The 19,380-nt window shown below is 37.1% G+C and overlaps 1 protein-coding gene across 3 annotated transcripts in view; it reads left to right on the forward strand.

Annotated features, from left to right (window-relative positions):
* The window catches only part of DNAAF6 (dynein axonemal assembly factor 6), a 41,954-nt gene extending 23,616 nt beyond the window's left edge, over positions 1-18,338 (forward strand). For all 3 annotated transcript variants that reach the window (XM_038588009.1, XM_038588010.1, XM_038588008.1), the window contains exons 6-7: positions 13,423-13,508; positions 18,145-18,338. In XM_038588009.1, coding sequence (XP_038443937.1) covers positions 13,423-13,508; positions 18,145-18,274 — 216 coding nt within the window. In that variant the 3' untranslated portion in view covers positions 18,275-18,338. The remainder of the gene's footprint in view (positions 1-13,422; positions 13,509-18,144) is intronic.
* The last annotated feature ends 1,042 nt before the right edge of the window (positions 18,339-19,380 follow it).

Below are 19,380 nucleotides of genomic sequence, written 5' to 3' on the forward strand. Positions count from 1 at the left end.
TCTAAATCCTAAAATAAGAGGCACAATCCTAAAAACCAATAGTTGTCTTCCACAAAATTAGGAAAAGAGAGTTTGATGATATGAGGATGACCACCCAGCAGTAGTTTACCCTTTTGATTACTTCCTCCTTCTTAAAACATGTTTTTTTCTGTACATTAATGACTCCCCTCACCTGTTTTTTTTTCTTTTTCTTTTTTTGTATATTTTTTATTGGAGTTTGATTTGCCAAAACATAGTATAACACCCAGTGCTCATCTCATCAAGTGCATCCCTCACTGCCCGTTACCCAGTCACCCATCCCTCCACCCCACTCCCCTTCCACTACCCCTAGTTCGTTTCCCAGAGTTAGGAGTCTCTCATGTTCTGTCACCATCTCTGATGTTTCCCACTTATTTTCTCTCCTTTCCCTTTAAACCCTTTCACTATTTTTTATATTCCCCAAATGAATGAAACCATATAATGCTTGTCCTTTCCTGATTGACTTACTTCACTCAGCATAATACCCTCCAGTTCCATCTATGTTGAAGCAAATGGTGGGTATTCGTCGTTTCTAATGGCTGAGTAATTTTCCATTGTATGCATAGACCACATCTTCTTTATCCATTCATCTTTCGATGGACACTGAGGCTCCTTCCACAGTTTGGCTATTGTGGACATTGCTGCTATGAACATTGGGGCACAGGTGTCTCGGTCTTTCACTGCGTCTGTATCTTTGGGGTAACTCCCCAGTAGTGCAATTGCTGGGTCAGAAGGTAGATCTATTTTTAACTCTTTGAGGAAGCTCCACACAGTTTTCCAGAGTGGCTGTACCAGTTCACATTCCCACCAACAGTGCAAGAGGGTTCCCCTTTCTCTACATCCTCTCCAACATTTGTTGCTTCCCATCTTGTTAATTTTCACCATTCTCACTGGTGTGAGGTGGTATCTCATTGTGGTTTTGATTTGTAGTTCCCTGATGGCAAGTGATTCAGAACATTTTCTCATGTGCTTGTTGGTCATGTGTATGTCTTCTTTGGTGAAATTTCTGTTCATGTCTTTTGCCCATTTCATGATTGGATTGTTTGTTTCTTTGCTGTTGAGTTTAATAAGTTCTTTATAGATCTTGGATACTAGCCCTTTATCTGATAGGTCATTTGCAAATATCTTCTCCCATTCAGTAGGTTGTCTTTTCGTTTTGTTGACTGTTTCTTTTGCTGTGCAGAAGCTTTTTATCTTGATTAAGTCCCAATAGTTCATTTTTGCTTTTGTTTCCCTTGTCTTCATAGATGTATCTTGCAAGAAGTTGCTGTGGCCAAGTTCAAAAAGGGTGTTGCCTGTGTTCTCCTCTAGGATTTTGATGCATTCTTGTCTTACATTTAGATCTTTCATCCATTTTGGGCTTATCTTTGTGTCTGGTGTAAGAGAATGGTCTAGTTTCATTCTTCTGCACGTGGCTGCCCAATTTTCACAGCACCATTTTTTGAAGAGACTGTCCTTTTTCCAGTGGATAGTCTTTCCTGCTTTGTCAAATATTAGTTGCTCATAGAGTTGAGGGCCCATTTCTGGGGTCTCTATTCTGTTCCATTGATCTAGGGGTCTGTTTTTGTGCCAGTACCACACTGTCTTGATGATCACAGCTTTGTAGTACAACTTCAAATCCAGCATTGTGATGCCCCCAGCTCTGGTTTTATTTTTCAATATTCCCCTGGCTATTTGGGATCTTTTCTGATTCCACACAAATCGTAAGATGGTTTGTTCCAACTCTCTGAAGAAAGTCTATGGTATTTTGGCAGGGATTGCATTGAATATATAAATTGCTCTGAGTAGCTATGACATTTACACAATATTAATTCTTCCAATCCATGAGCATGGATATTTTTCCATCTCTTTGTATCTTCCTCAATTTCTTTCAGAAATGTTCTGTAGTTTTTAGGGTATAGATCCTTTACCTCTTTGGTTAGGTTTATTCCTATGTATCTTATGATTTTGGGTGCAATTGTAAATGGGATTGATTCCCTAATTTCTCTTTCTTTGGTCTCATTGTTAGTGTATAGAAATGTGTCTGATTTCTGGGCATTGACTTTGTACTCTGCCACACTGCCAAATTCCTATATGAGTTCTAGCAATCTTGGGGTGGAGTATTTGGGTTTTCTATGTACAGTATCATGTCATCTGCAAAGAGGGAGAGTTTGACTTCTTCTTTGCCAATTTGAATGCCTTTTATTTCTTTTTGTTGTCTGATTGCGGAGGCTAGGACTCCTAGTACCATAGTGAATAGCAGTGGTGAGAATGGACATCCCTGTCGTGTTCCTGATCTTAGGGGAAAGGCTCCCAGTGTTACCCCATTGAGAATGATATTTGCTGTGGGCTTTTCATAGATGGCTTTTAAAATGCTGAGGAATGTTCCCTCTATCCCTACACTCTGAAGAGTTTTGATCGGGAATGGATGCTATATTTTGTCAAATGATTTCTCTGCGTCTATTGAGAGGATCATAGGGTTCTTGTTTTTTCTTTTGTTGATATGATCACGTTGATTGCTTTTTGAGTGTTGAACTAGACTTGCATCCCGGGGATAAATCCCACTTGGTCATGGTGAATAGTCTTCTTCATGTATTGTTGGATCCTATTGGCTAGTATCTTGTTGAGAATTTTTGCATCTGTGTTCATCAGGGATATTGATCTATAATTCTCCTTTTTGGTGGGGTCTTTGTCTGGTTTTGGAATTACGGTGATGCTAGCCTCATAGAAGGAGTTTGGAAGTATTCCATCCCTTTCTATCTTTCTGAACAGCTTTAGTAGAATAGGTACTGTTTCTTCTTTAAACGTTTGATAGAATTCTCCTGGGAAGCCCTCTGGCCCTGGACTTTTGTGTCTTGGGAAGTTTTTGATGAATGATTCAATTTCCTCCTTGGTTATTGGCCTGTTCAGGTTTTCTATTTCTTCCTGTTCCAGTTTTGGTAGTTTATGGTTTTCCAGAAATGCATCCATTTCTTCTAGATTGCCTAATTTATTGGTGTATAGCTGCTCATAATATGTTTTTAAATTGTATTTCCTTGGTATTGGTTGTGATATCTCCTTTTTCATTCATGATTTTATTAATTAGAGACTTTTCTATTTTGTTTTTAATAAGGCTTGCTAATGGTTTATCTATCTTATTAATTCTTTCAGAGAACCAGCTCCAGGATTTGTTGATCTGTTCTACAGTTCTTCTGGTCTTTATTTCATTGAATTCTGCTTGAATCATTATTAAAGCTCTTCTTCTGCTTGGTGAAGGTTTTATTTGCTGTTCTTTCTCCAGTTCCTTTAGGTGCAAGGTTAGCTTATGTATTTGAAGTTTTTTCCAGTTTTTTAAGGGATGCTTGTATTGCAATGTATTTTCCGCTTAGGACTGCTTTTGTTGTATCCCAAAGATTTGGAACAGTTGTATCTTCATTTTCATTAGTTTCCATGAATCTTTTTAATTCTTCTCTAATTTCCTGGTTGACCCGTTCATCTTTTAGCAGGATGCTCTTTAACCTCCACGTGTTTGAGTTTCTTCCAAATTTCTTCTTGTGATTGAGTTCAAGTTTCAAAGCATTATGGTCTGAAAATATGCAGGGGACAATCCCAGTCTTTTGGTATTGATTGAGACCTGATTTGTGACCCAGTATGTGGTCTATTCTGGGGAAAGTTCCATGTGCACTTAAGAAAAATGTATACTCAGTTGCATTCGGATGCGAAGTTCTGTATATATCTGTGAAATCCATCTGGTCCAATGTATCATTTAAAGCTCTTAAAAAAAAAAAAAAAAAAAATAAAGCTCTTTTTTCTTTGGAGATGTTGTGCTTTGAATTTCTGTTATTTGCAGAAAGTGCCGTGTTGAAGTCCCCCAGTATTAGTGTATTATTATCTAAGTATGTCTTTACTTTGGTTATTAATTGATTGATATACTTGGCAGCTCCCACATTAGGGGCATAAATATTCATGATTGTTAGGTCTTCTTGTTAGATAGACCCTTTGAGTATGATATAGTGTCCCTCTTCATCTCTTACTACAGTCTTTGGGATAACCTTTAATTTATCTGATATGAGGATTGCTACCCCAGCTTTCTTTTGAGGATTATTGGAATGATAAGTGGTTCTCTACCCTTTCATTTTCAGGCTGGAGGTGTCCTTAGGTCTAAGATGAGTCTCTTGTAGACAGCAAATAGATGGGTCTTGCTTTTTTATCCAGTATGAAACCCTGTGCCTTTTGATGGTCATTTAGCCCATTAATGTTCAGAGTTATTATTGAAAGGTATGAATTTAGTTTCATCGTAATACCTATTCAGTCCCTGTTTTTGTGGATTATTTCTTTGGGCTTCCGCTTTCTTTTACAGGGTCCCCCTTAATATTTCTTGCAGAGCTGGTTTGGTGGTCACATATTCTTTCAGTTTCTGCCTATCTTGGAAGCTCTTGATTTCTCCTTCTATTCTGAATAAGAGCCTTGCTGGATAAAGTATTCTTGGCTGCATGTTCTTCTCATTTAGGACCCTGAATATATCCTGCCAGCCCTTTCTGGCCTGCCAGGTCTCTGTGGAGAGGTCTTCTGTTAATCTAATAGTTCTCTCCATATAAGTTAGGGATCTCTTGTCTCTTGCTGCTTTAAGGATTTTCTCTTTATCTTTGGAATTTGCAAGTTTCACTATTAAATGTCAAGGTGTTGAATGGTGTTTATTGATTTTTGGGGGGGACTTCTCTATCTCCTGGATCTGAGTGCCTGTTTCCCTCTCCAGATTAGGGATGTTCTCAGTTATGATTTGTTCAAATATGCTTTCTGGCCCTCTGTCTTTCCAGGCGTTTTCTGGAACCCCAATTAAACGTAGATTTTTTCCTTCTGAGGCTGTCATTTATTTCCCTTAACCTTTCCTCATGGTCTTTCAAATGTTTTTCTCTTTTTTTCCTCAGCTTCCTTCCTTGCCATCAACTTGTCTTCTATGTCACTCACTCTTTTCTACCTCATTAACCCTCATCGTTAGAACCTCCAGTTTGGATTGCATCTCACTTAATTGAGTTTTTATTCCGGCCTGATTAGATCTAAATATTGCAGTCATGAGTCTCTTGAATCCTGTATGCTTTTATCCAGAGCCACTAGTAGCTTTCTAATTGTGCTTCTGAATTGGCTTTCTGACATCAAATTGTAATCCAAATTTTGTAACTCTGTGCAGAGACTACTGTTTCTGATTCTTTCTTTTGTGGTGAGTTCTTCTTTCTAGTCATTTTGCTCAGTGCAGAGTGGCTGTATGAGCAGGCTGAGTGAAGAATATCAACCACAACCTAAATAAATTTCACCCTAGATGATTCTGACAAGGTCAGAGACCAGAAATTGAAAACAAAGATCAGAACGATATAAAACAAAAGGACCAGTAAAGTGAAAAACAAATTTTAAAACAAATTAGTAAAAAATAAAAGGCCAAGCATCCCAAAGAAGAAGAGGAAAAAAAGGAGAAGAAAAAAAAATGGGCAGGGGCTGGGAGATGGTGGTGGTGACAAAGTTGTAGTAGAGGCATAATATAGTCTAACTGAGGAGTTCTAGAGGGTGATCCTTTGGTTCTGAGTTACTAAGTTCTGTATGTCAGAAGATGCTCAGACCCAAATATATTAAACAGAAATACTTGTAGAAGGCCCCACCATTGACCACCAAAACATAAATTAGATAAAAGAGGGGGGGCAGAATGGGAAGGAGGAATCTCACAGAATGAACCAGCATGGTATACCACTTGGTTCTGGATGCATGCTGGTCATGTTTTAGAAGGTATTAATTTACGCCATTGTAGAACAAAATGAGGCAGAGAAAACAAAATACACAAAGCCAAACAAAAAAACATATGTTGTATATCTCCCCAAATTAAGTTGAGTATGTTGAAGGGAATATAGAAGTGGAAAATATATCTAGGACCTGTAATTGTAGAAATATGAAAGTCAAAAAGGAAGAATCTTAAAAATGAAGAGGTGGTAAAATATTGTTGTTAAGGTGGGGAAAGAGAAAAAAATGGAAATTTACAGTCTGATATAAAAACGAGTTGTACTGGAAAAAGGAAGAAAAGAAAAAAATAGGAGGGGTACCCTTTAGTTCTATATACTGTAAATCTCTAGACTTCCCTTGAAGCTTTCCAGCGCTGCTTGGTCAAAAACTCGCTCTTCTCCTGTCCTTTCAGCTGATCTTCTCGGGGAGGGGCCTGCTGTGCTGATTCTCTGGTGTGTGCACCTGAGGGAGCTGCCCCACCTCCTGCCGGGTGCCGGGCTCAGTGGGAGCTGTTTACCCCCAGAGGCCTCTGTTCCCTGGCGGCCCTGCCTCTCCCAGGCACAGGGTGACAGAAGGAGGGACAACAACACTGGCAGCGGCCAGCTCTCCAGCTCTGGAATCAACTCCCGCAGTAACTACCACAGTCTCCCAGTCTGCACTGGCCTGGATGCTCCCCAGCCGGCAGGGGGCACTGATCTGCACAGGTTGGGGGCGCCCCGCGGCAGGAGAGTCCTCACTGTCCTGTGCCCTCCCCGCCTCCGCCTGTCCCAGGGCGAGTGCAGGATCATGGACTTTGTCTGCTGGGTGCTCTGGGATCTGGGGCCTGTGCTGCTGGAATCGCGCTCCCAGGGCCTCGGCTCCTGAAGGCAGCAGGGCACAGACCCCTCCATCCAGAGCCCCCGCCTGACCCACCGGCTTTTCCCCAGGCCTTTACTGAGATCCGCCCACAGTTTGTGCAACGCTTTCCCCCGGCACACTTCCTCTATTATTGATTCAGGGAGACTCTCCGGGTTTTTCTCCAGAATCACTGGGCATTCCTTATCTCCTTGGCCCCAAGGCACTGTTTTTTTCTCTCCTGCCTGAAGTTCTCTAGGTCTCTGAAAAGAATCTATTTATTTTTTCTCTATTCTCTTTCCATCCAGTCCCATGACTTTAAATACTATTTCACTAGTCTTGGTCTCTCCCTGAAACTTCGGATTCATGTAACCATCTGCTTACTTGACATCTCTCACTTTAGCAGGCAACTCAAGCCTAACATGTCCAAAACAGAGCCCTTAATTGTCTTCCCCAGACCTCTTTTTCATTGATCTTTGTCATCTCAGGAAATGGCAAGAGCATTCACTGCACAAACTAAAAACGTAAATCATACCTCATTCCTTTTTTCCTTTATACTATCTGCAAGTCTTCTTGGCTCTACTTTCAAAATATATTCTAAATTCATCTAATTTTCCATTACCACTCCATTATCATGTTCCAAACCACCATCATCTCTCACCTGGACCTTTATGATTCCTTTCTCTCTCTCCTCCTTCCTTCAACAGTTGCTTCCTTGAAGCCTTTCCACTGTCTTCAGAGAGATCATTTAAAAAAGTAAATCAGGTATATTTTTAACTGTTTGAGGAACCTCCACACAGTTTTCCAGAGTGGCTGCACCAGTTCACATTCCCACCAACAGTGTATGAGGGTTCCCTTTTCTCCGAATCCTCTCCAACATTTGTTGTTTCCTGCCTTGTTAATTTTCCCCATTCTCACTGGTGTGAGGTGGTATCTCATTGTGATTTTGATTTGTATTTCCCTGATGGCAAGTGATGCAGAGCATTTTCTCATGTGCATGTTGGCCATGTCTATGTCTTCCTCTGTGAGATTTCTGTTCATGTCTTTTGCCCATTTCATGATTGGATTGTTTGTTTCTTTGGTGTTGAGTTTAATAAGTTCTTTATAGATCTTGGAAACTAGCCCTTTATCTGATATGTCATTTGCAAATATCTTCTCCCATTCTGTAGGTTGTCTTTGAGTTTTGTTGACTGTATCCTTTGCTGTGCAAAAGCTTCTTTCCTCAAACAGTTAAAAATATACCTGCCCTACGACCCAGCAATTGCACTGTTGGGGATTTATCCCAAAGATACAAATGCAATGAAACGCCGGGACACCTGCACCCCGATGTTTATAGCAGCAATGGCCACGATAGCCAAACTGTGGAAGGAGCCTCGGTGTCCAACGAAAGATGAATGGATAAAGAAGATGTGGTTTATGTATACAATGGAATATTACTCAGCTATTAGAAATGACAAATACCCACCATTTGCTTCAACGTGGATGGAACTGGAGGGTATTATGCTGAGTGAAGTAAGCCAGTCGGAGAAGGACAAACATTATATGTTCTCATTCATTTGGGGAATATAAATAATAGTGAAAGGGAATATAAGGGAAGGGAGAAGAAATGTGTGGGCAATATCAGAAAGGGAGACAGAACGTAAAGACTGCTAACTCTGGGAAACGAACTAGGGGTGGTAGAAGGGGAGGAGGGCGGGGGGTGGGAGTGAATGGGTGACAGGCACTGGGGGTTATTCTGTATGTTAGTAAATTGAACACCAATAAAAAATAAATTTAAAAAAAATAAAAAATAAATAAAAAGTAAATCACATCACATCATTTCTTTGTTCAGAACCTTCAATGGCTTCCTACAGCACTTAGAACAAAAATCCAAACTCTGTATCTTGACCTATGAGGCCTTATATGATCTGACAACTACCTACTTTTCAGTTTCATCTGACACCACATTCTCTTCCTTGTTCATTATGTTCTAGCCATCCTGGCCTTCTTTATGATTCTTTAATGTGTCAGGTTATTTCCTGATACCTTGCTTCTCATTCTACCTGGAATACTCTTCCCTTAGATAATGACAGTTTTACCTCCTATTTTTTTCTTGTTTAAGTGCATCAGTCTGTACATCTAGAACCATATTACATTAGAGTAGTAAGTGTTGGTCATTATTTCCTCTCACTTTAATTTGAATGTTTCTGGGGCTTCCCCATTTGACTACTCATTCAGATGCTGACTTTGGGGTTGTGTGTTAAGGAACTATTCATCTATTCGGATTTTATTAAGAGTTCTAAGTAAGAATGGGTGATGAATTTGATAAAATGCCCTTTTAAGATTTGTAGAAGGGGAGGTGGGTGGGGGGATGGGGTGGCTGGGTGACAGGCACTGAGGGGGACACTGAGTGTTATACTATATGTTGGCAAATCGAACTCCAATAAAAAATATATATATAATAAATAACAAAAACTACTTTCATAGGAATTAAATGATGTGGTCCAGGTAGAATGTTTAAAAGTGTATATAGGTCATATTAAAGGCTTGCTATTGTCATTTTCATGGTTCTTCACATTAAAAGTGCTATTTTATAACAGAAACAAAACAAAAAAACAACAACAAGAAAGATTTGTGGAGATTATATGATACTTTTCCTTTTGATCTATTGGTAAATTTTATTAAATCTCTTAATATTGAACTACACTTGCATTTATTCATTATTCAACAATTATTTACTGAGTGCCTACGATGTGCCAGGTTCTATCCTAAGCACTGAAGATACCATAGAAACAAAACATAAGTTTATCATTGCCCTAGCAGAACATACCTTCTAGTGTGAGAGAAAAATGAACAAAATACATAAATTTTATTGTATATTGGAAGGCAACAGATGCTGTGAAGTAGAAAATAACAAGGGAAGTGATAGGGCATACTAAGGTTGTTAGTAGCTGCAATTTTTTTTAAGTAGGCTCCATGCCCAATGTAGGGCTTGAACTCATAACCTGAGATCAAAAGTCACATACTCTACTGACTGAACCATCCAGGCACCCCATAGCTGCAATTTTAAATAGTATGATCAGGGAAGGCCTCACTATGAAAGAAATATTTGTGCAAAGACTTGAAGGACATGCGAAAGTTAGGCTAGGAGGTTGGACAAGTTATCAAGACTGAAGAGAGAAATTTAATGTTAGAAGTATCAATAGAGAACAAAGAATTATTCTCAGAGAAGTAAAGAATTGGAAGATGATTGCAACAAGGAGGGTAACTGGTGGTACAGTGTGAAGACATGAGATTCATTTTTAAAAGCTAGAGGGAAGGGGCATGCCCAGGGATATAAATGTAATGGGAGGAAAAAGAAACAGGCACCACTTGAGAAGACTAGGGAGTGTCATCAAGGGAGATTCAGATTTCAAGAAATTGAAAGGAATATTCAGAGGCTGAAGTGATAAGGGATGATGGACTGTGTGTTCTGGAGGATCTATGGAAGTGTTTCACGAGTTGGTGGGTCATAGGAATTGGAAACAAAATGGGAGATATGAATATCCAGATGGTCATTATTAGGTTATAAACAAGGACTCGGGAGTCTGAGGCTCCTTGTGTTTATTGACAAATAGAGATAAAAGTATAATGTATTTAGTTCTGGTGTCTCAAGACAGCTAGTGGTAGTGAGGCTGTGAGTGTTTGAGGGTGATCATGGGGGCCAGTAGAGATATGGAGGTCCTATAGACAAATCTTATTCCAGAATGAACTGAGCTTACCCTGGACTCCTGTGAGAGAAAAGGTACAAAAAGAAGTACTATGCTTCCATGATCTCATAAGACAGGCATGACAATATAGTACTGGAATCTTTCCAAGTGGTAACATCATAGAAAACTTATCCATTAATTTAAAAAGATATCTATTGGTTTTGTGTCCTGGCTTTGGAGAACACATACCTCTATATTTTTATTCTTCAGAGGTAAATGTTTATATTATTTCAAAGTAGGGATCCATCAGTTTTAATATTTTTCATTTTCCTATAGATCTTTATTGCTCATGAGAATTTTTATAAAATACTTAGATGGCTGCAATGGGAAAAATGTCTCCATAATTAGACATGGGCTTCCATAGTTAAATAACAGGAAGTTAAAATACTGAAGCAATTTGGGATGAGACCTACCCAAACTTTTTCTGTTAATCAAAATTTCCTAACACTAAGTTTCCAATTGAAACTCAAATAGTCTTAACTTCTTTGCTAAGAATCAAATATATTGGAAGTAGCTGCTGTATTTCTGTCAAATAAAAATTTTTTTATAATATTCCAAATCCATAAATTAAATAAGATTATGTTTTAAATTTTCAGTCCAAACTCTCTGTCAATCAGTTTGAAGTCAATAAATAACCATGTCTATTTTCCAGGAATTCATTAAAAGTATTTCTAGGGCAGCCCCGGTGGCCCAGCGGTTTAGCGCCGCCTGCAGCCCAGGGTGAGATCCTAGAGACCCGGAATCGAGTCCCACGTCAGGCTCCCTGCATGGAGCCTGCTTCTCCCTCTGCCTGTGTCTCTGTCCCCCCCCGCCCCGTGTGTCTCTCATTAATAAATAAATAAAATCTTAAAAAAATAAAAGTATTTCTAAAGAAGTCTGATTTAATGTTTCAGAAATTTTTCTGTTAAGATTCCTATTGAACCTTCTACCTTATGAGATATTAACGTGTATGATTCCACTTAATTTGTTCCTTCCTGTCCCTCCTCTGAAACCATTTTTAGTACACAATTTTAATTTTCTCAAGAGGAAAAATTAGTGAGTTGTTTCTGAATTACCCTTCACTAGAGTTGCAAGTGATTTTAAGAACCACTTTAAAGTTCTACCCAGGAGTTGTATCTAAATTTCACATAAGTTATAATTTTTTTCCTTTCTCAAATGTCATTTCAACCTTGGGGAAATTATCTTTTACCTTGAAAAATCTAAACATTTCATACTAAAGAAATAAATATTTATATGCCTTGGTCCAGGTGATATGAGTCATCCTGCAACTTAAGAACTTCTCAACTATCAGATCTGCAAGTTATTATAATAAAAATAGGTCCTTCTTTGTCCAGTAGAATGCTCTGGACATTTACTTTGATGTAGAGCACCTATAACTACCACTTTAAGAAATGCTCTATTTCTCTTAAAATATCTGTTATTATGAAGATTTGAATTTTCAAAATATAAATTAGGAGGTAATTCTTTGCCTAATGAAAATATTAGCCATAGGACATATTTAGGTAATAGGACTTCTGGAGTTCTATTTACAAATATTTTTATATGCATATTTAGTAAACTTAAAATATAAAACTCACATACATGTAATGGTCCACATATTTCATATTGTAAAAACACTTGCTCTCTTTAAGCTTCTTACAAGGAATTCCATTTTCTCCATTACTTATTTGATATGTATTTCCGTCATAACCTGGTGCTTTCATCCTTACCATTCCAGTTCTTAAATCACCAGATGTCTGATATTTCAAGTCTTCTAGCTCATTTTAGAGAAGGCTTTATAATTTACCTTAAACTTAGGTTGTTTTCATTTGTTTATAGAAACCATAGATGGATGGATGGATGGATGGATGGATAGATAGATAGATCATCAACTTGTATCAAAAAGAGAATTAAGGGGCACCTGGGTGGCTCAGGGGTTGAGCATCTGCCTTTGGCTCAGGGCATGATCCCAAGGTGCTGGGATCGAGTCCCACCCACATCAGGCTCCCAGGGAGCCTGCTTCTCCGTCTGCCTATGTCTCTCCCTCTCTCTCTCTCTCTGTATGTCTCTCATGAATAAATAAATACAATCTTTTAAAAAGGGGGACTTAATTAGAGTTAGAGATGAGGCTTTGTACTGTGGTAAAATACACAATATAAAATTTACTGAGAGTGACATGTAGTACATTGACAATGTTATGCAACCATCACCAATATCTAATTCCAGAACATTCCATCAACCCAGGAAGACATCTGTACTCTAAACAGTCACTCCTTTTTTCTCCATCTCCAGCCTCTGACATCCACCAATCTGTTTTCAGTCTCTATGGGTTTATATATTCTGGATGTTTCATATGAATAGAGTCCTACAATATGGGCCTGGCTTCTTTCACTTAGCTTAATGTTTCAGGGTTCCTCCATGTAATAGTACTTCATTGCTTTTTATGGCTGAATAATATTCTATTGTATGGCTATACCACATTTGGTTTTTGTTTGAACACCTGTTTTAAATGATCTGGGGTAGGTACTCAGGAGTAGAATTGCTGGGTCATGTGCTAATTGAGATGAGACATTTTTCAGTAAAATCTTACCAAACCAATCAACAGTCCCATTTTTGTGTGTGTGTGTAAGGATCATGTTGTTGTCTTCTGTTAATAACTATTAGGGGCTCCTAAACTTCTCTAGGAATTGTGGTATGGGAGTATATACTGGGATACTACAGATGGCATCACCAACCCACACCCAACCTAAGAACTAACTACTTTTTATTCAAAGTGTCAACTGATGTAAAGTCCATTGAAAGCCCCCAACCTTAGCAGGTGCACTAGTCTATACCTTCAGACAATGAAAGTTACAAGCAAGTAACCAACATGTTCCTATATAGCATTGGAGTCAGACAGACCTTAGTTCAATTATACACAATTGCTCGTTGGCCACTCAGTAAACTTATCCGTATCTCAGTTTCACCATCTATAAAATGAGGGTATTCCTGCCTCTCAAGATTGTTATGAGGGAAGGGCCTAGCCCTGCACAAAGCTGGAACTTAATAAATGAGTTCTCATTTCCACTTATTTCCCTACACTCTTCACATTAACTGTTCTTCAAGACAGCAGTATTTTTCTTCTCATTTTCTCTTTCAGGTTAAAATTAAACTGCCAAATACGAACCCTTCTGAAATTAAAATTGATATCCAGGAATTGATCATTGACCTCCGTACTCCTAATAAGTGAGTACTACTTAGAACTAGAATAACAACAACAACAAAAAAGAACTAGAATAACATGTTATAATATTAATGAAACTTTAGTCAATATTCTTAAAGTGTACATTGTTATTTTGCATCACCCCTAAAGTCTGAAAAAAAGTGAAAGTCATTCAGATGTTTGATCTACATAGTATAAATATAAATGTATTTGGAAACACCTAATTTTTTTCTGCTTTGCATCCATACATTTGGAGTAGGTTGATATCACCAAAACAGTTCTTGACATTCAGATATAGTTTGCTTATCTGTGAGGAAAAATAATGAGAAGTGAAAATCTCTTAAGATGTAAGTCTTTCATGTGTTTTTTTGTACAATGATGGCATAAGAGAAGCAATATCTTTAAACTTTGTAGTTTTTGTGGGGATCTAAAGTTAAATTTGATTATACTTATTTAGAAATGAACAGAAAAATCTTGTCATCAATTACTTAAAACAAAAATTCTAACAACTAATTTATCACTAGCTCCTCAAGTAGTGCGAATACGTTGAAAAATAATACAGGTAATAGTGGAATAATTCAATTAAGCATTGATATTTTCAAGAGTCCTATTACACAGGTTCAAATTATCTTCCCAAAGCACAACATACAGTAAGATTCTGATATAAATATTATCTTGAAGCCTGGACAAATCAGTGCTGTCTCTCAAAACCAACTGTAAAGAAGGAATCCATGGAACCTAGTGTGTGCTAGATAAAATATCTAAATATCTCACTGCTAAAAAAAATAAAATATAAATAAATAAATATCTCACTGCTTTGTTCACTTTTCATCTCAATGTATAGCAGTTAGCACACTTGGGTTGATAGCAGTGGTTCTTTCTCTGTAACTCACGAACATTTCAAACTGGGTGTGGCTAGCAGTCAGCTACTGGCACCTTTTCTTTCTTACATTATCAGTATCAATAGTTCTCCCCTGTTGATCTTAGGACTTCAAAAAATAAAAAGTAGATCCTTCACACAAAAGACTTCTATGTGTAAACAACCCAGTGTATATACATAGCTTAACCTTGATTTCATTACAGCAGATGGATTTAACCCAAAATGATCTACAGATGAATATATATCAAATATTTTTCATTACTTTTATCATTTCCAAAATATATTCTCACAAGAAATTGTCTCATGTTATAAAAATTACACCCACTATTCCTACCATTCACTTCAAGGAGTATTGTACTTTTTAAATTCATATTATAAATGCTTCTATTCTCTCATACAACCTCTGCATGGAAAGTTGCTTAAATGAACAGTTAATCTTCCATAATATTGGTGTGCTTGTTAAAAGCACATACATATCTACACACCATGGAATTAATTTCCGTTCCCGTAGCAGTTCTCCACCAATCTTTAGGCAGCTGCTCTGTCTATGCTGTCATTCCAGATATCTATCAGAGCCCACTAAATGAAAGACTCACACAGAGATACCTGTCCACATAGAATGTGAGCTACACTAGAATTTTTGAATCATATACTGTTCTTATATATTAAATGCTCTGTGCAGAGAGGTGCTGTCTCCTGAGAAAAGAAATCATGAATTATTATAGAAGACTGAAGATAGGTTTTCATCATTTTTACCATTTTTCCTAAACACTTGAGCATTTTTTGGAGCCATGCTATTATCCAAAATTGTATTGTTGGAAATGTGTCTTTTTTTTTCAGTTTATTGATATTCACATAAACTTTCTTTAGTTTCTAATTTTGACACACTATAACACTGTTTACTCACCCCAAGAAAGGTAAGAGAAAATATCCTCCTGTTCGTGTATGTTTAAGACAGAACAAGTGAATCTATTTTAATTGAATGGACTAGTAATATCAGTCAAATGATAGTTAACTGCATTAGAATTATCAATAAAACCCAGATTTTTGGAATTATACAACCTTAAGAAATAAAGCAATGTCTTAAATTTTTCATTTTTAAAAAACTGGTTGTTTTGCATTGTCAATTCCCAACATGGAGTAGATGGAAAGGAGGAAAGATAGGAGAAATTGGATAATTTCCCAAGGACTTTTGTCTTCATAAGAGGTTTCATTATTTTTTGAAGTGAATCCTAAGAATGTCATAAATGAATTCCATGAATGGGAAAATAAAAACATATTGTAAATAAAAGTATGAGTTAATTTTTGGTTGAATGCTGTTCAGATTATTCTCACCTTTGCTGTGTCCTTTAATTCAGATTGATTGAGAATTGACTGATACTCAAAGTGAAAAAATTTTTTCAAAATGAAATAGTGAAGTTCAGCTCAGTAGCTATTTCTGCACTTTGAAAATAGTTATGGTTCCAATAGAAAACTTTTAAAAAGCCATATTTATTTTAACCCAGATATTTAGATAAAATAATTTATTAACTATGTAAAATAAAAGCTGCATTATGTGAATATGCACAGAACAAGGTTGTCCTGTATTTAAATCTCTTGCAAGGAACATCACCTTGACTTTGCTAATATAAATGTAAGTATGCAAGTCTCTAGAGTTCATTTTATGGATAGTTTTTTTTTGTCTTTACTTTTACATATTATAGTTCACGTTTAAATAATTGCTAATGAAAATCAACACGATGAACATTTGATCAGTGCTTAAACTGTAGCTTCTTAAAAGCAAGTACACTATCGAAATAAAGGCTGAGGGATTGGGTTTAAATGTTTATTCATATGTGGTAGTGCTAATCTATAGTAGGTATTCAAATATTATTTTGTGGTGACCTATTTGCTTTTCATCCATTTATTTATTCACTCAACAAACATAGGTCTTCTGCTAGACACTGGGGGGACACGAAGATAAGATATAGTTCTGTCCTTCAATGAATTGTACATGGAAAAGTATTTGTAGATTTTTATTTTGTTTAAATATAAATCTCAACTCAGATATCAAGCAGTAAAACAGACTAGACAAAAATACTTCCTTTCTCCTAAGATCCTAAATAAGTTTCAGTTTCTGTTGTTCAAAATTTTAGTATGTGAAGCCATACTACTAAAGACTAGACAGAAATGCAGGGATAGATGGATCATTACAATGGCCACTGTCTCTTCTGAATTTATTTCTCTCTGGACAAAGAGGTGTACATTATCATTGGAACTCCTTCTTCGGCTGATTTATAGTTGTCTTAGTGCAATGAAGCTACCACCACTGAGCTTTGCTTTATTTTTAAAGTGCATATATTATCATTTGTAGGATAAAGGATAAAGCAAATCTAACTCCAGCTCAACCTATATTATAAACAATTTTAAAAAGATAGACTCTAAATATTTTTTGCACCTGCTTTTTTTGAGATGCCAAATATAGACTATATTGAAATACATCACCATATCATTACTTCTGATAGAGAGAGCAGTTTTTCCTACCCTAAATATCTGGAATGGAACAAGAGTAACAGAAAATTTCTCCTTTAGGTTCCAGAGACATGTGATAAATACTTTTAATGAGCCCAATTTCCTGAACTTAAGTATTTGCAAATGAGTAAAGAGGCAATTGGTTTTCAAGAGTTTGTTTTCAAACACTAGTTATTTATATAAGTATTCAGTAAGTATCCCTAAAAAATACCAGATTACTTTACTAATTTGGGTCTTATGCCTTCTAAAAGAGTTTTTTGGTCCACTTTTTATAGAGATACTCAAGCCTTCTCTATGAAGAATGTGAGGTAATGAGTTTTGTGCATTTAATTTTCTTCAGCTACCAGCATGTGCTGACCCCATGCATAATACAGATTCATACCACTATGAGAGAATTATGGATGTCTCATCCCAGCAATGCATCTAAAGCATGCAGCTATCCAGCAACTGAGCCACAACTGCAAAATAAACCCTGAAATCTCTCACAAGGCTTTCATTCAATGTATAGTAGAAAGAACCAGAAGCAAGCCCAGAGTAGCACTTTCATTGATCTGGTATTAGAATTATTCCAGGCCGAATTTCAATAACTATACCTGTAGTGGAGACTCAGCCTAAGGTTGCATTAGCAGAATTATTATAGAACTATTCCAATTTTCAGATTTGTGTCAATCACATTCCATCTACACGTAAGCATGGCTGGCAACAGATCTATCCAACCAACTTAAAATTGCAGTGGCTCGGGACTCCTGGGTGGCTCAGTAGGTTAGTCATCTATTTTCAGCTCAGGTCATAATCCCAGAGTCCTGGGATCAAGCCCTGCATTGAGGTCCCTGCTCAGTGGGGAGTCTGCTTCTCCCTCTGCCCCTCCGCCTGCTCATGCTTATGCTTTGTCTCTCCCTGAAAAAAATAAATAAAATTTTAAAATCTTAAAAAAAAAATAAAGTTGCAGTGGCTGTATTCTTCTGCCTATTATCCAAGCCTGAGACTATGTGTCTATAATGCAAAATGAGGTCAATTTTGGAAAAAAAAGAGTGGGGGATCAAAACCCCTGCTTGGACTTTTAAGGCCAAAACTCTGGTATATGATTTATGTTATTTAGGCATATTTTTGATCCAGTACTTGTACTGTCTCATATTGTTCTTTGGTTCCTAATCTTCTGATACTTTGTATTGCTTTCCATTACCTTATTAAAAGTGACATCTTCTGGATTTCACTTTAGGAAGCTGATTCTGGGTTTTTATCCTGTCTTGTTTTGTTCTGATTTTTAGGAAGTTGTTGATAACTCTTCCTCAACCTGTGGAATGCAGCAGTGCCAAAGCTTTCTATATCCTGGAGACTGAGACTCTTGAAGTCACCATGACTATGAAAAGAGAACTGGATCTCATTAATTTCTTCTAAAACTTCATGAATAAGGAGGAAAAATGGCACAATAGCACTGATAAAAAATAAAACTTTGAAAAAATTGGTTAATGTTTTCTATCTTATTATTCTGACATATTTCTGAAAGGGTCTAAATTCAATTAAAGTGAGATCCTGATATTTACAATCATGTCTATTACTCTGGTGAGAAATATTGTTTTCTCATATTCATAAGTTATTCCATTTTTATAGCAATAGCTGGATAAAACTGACAGGTTAGCCAGTCAGATTACTGCATGGCCAATTAAAACTGAAATATTGGGCAGCCCGGGTGGCTCAGCGGTTTAGTGCCACCTTGGCCCAGGGCCTGATCCTGGAGATCCGGGATCGAGTCCGACGTCCAGCTCCCTGCATGGAGCCTGCTTCTCCTCTGCCTGTGTCTCTGCCTCTCTCTCTGTCTCTCTGTGTCTGTCATGAATAAATAAATAAAATCTTAAAAAAAACTGAAATATGACCATGAAATGGTTGGTCCACTTATTTCAGGAGTCTGAAGAACTTAAGCCAATTAATTATACTATGATGCAATCAGTTGCATTGCAGTTGGACATTATTATCACCAGAAAAGTTTATTTGGTTGCCTTTTCATTGATTTGATCAAATGATCTACAGTGTTCTCTGGTTAGGCTCTCACAATTCTGGAAAATATAAATAACAAAGGATTATAAATAGTTTGGAGCACCATACTAACAACATGTTTTACTTGAATAAGCAATACTTCAGAGCACACAGCATTATTTAGCTTCCCCAGTCCTGCTCTTGATATTTGGATCTAGTTAGGTTAAAAATAGTCTTCCTTTTGTGCACTAATAATTACTAACAATGCCTTTTGAGGTACTGTATGTATATTTAGTATCGAAATCCTTGACATTTAAAAGGAATATAAATAAAGTGTAGTGCATTCATAAAACTTGTTCTTATTTCCTATCTTTATTCATAATTGATCATACCTATTTTTATTTTTTTATTTTTTTTTAAATTTTTTTTCAATTTTTATTTATTTATGATAGTCACAGAGAGAGAGAGAGAGAGACATAGGCCGAGGGAGAAGCAGGCTCCATGCACCAGGACCCCGATGTGGGATTCGA

This window comes from Canis lupus, chromosome X, assembly GCF_011100685.1.
Source record: "Canis lupus familiaris isolate Mischka breed German Shepherd chromosome X, alternate assembly UU_Cfam_GSD_1.0, whole genome shotgun sequence".
Classification (NCBI taxonomy): Eukaryota; Metazoa; Chordata; class Mammalia; order Carnivora; family Canidae; genus Canis; species Canis lupus.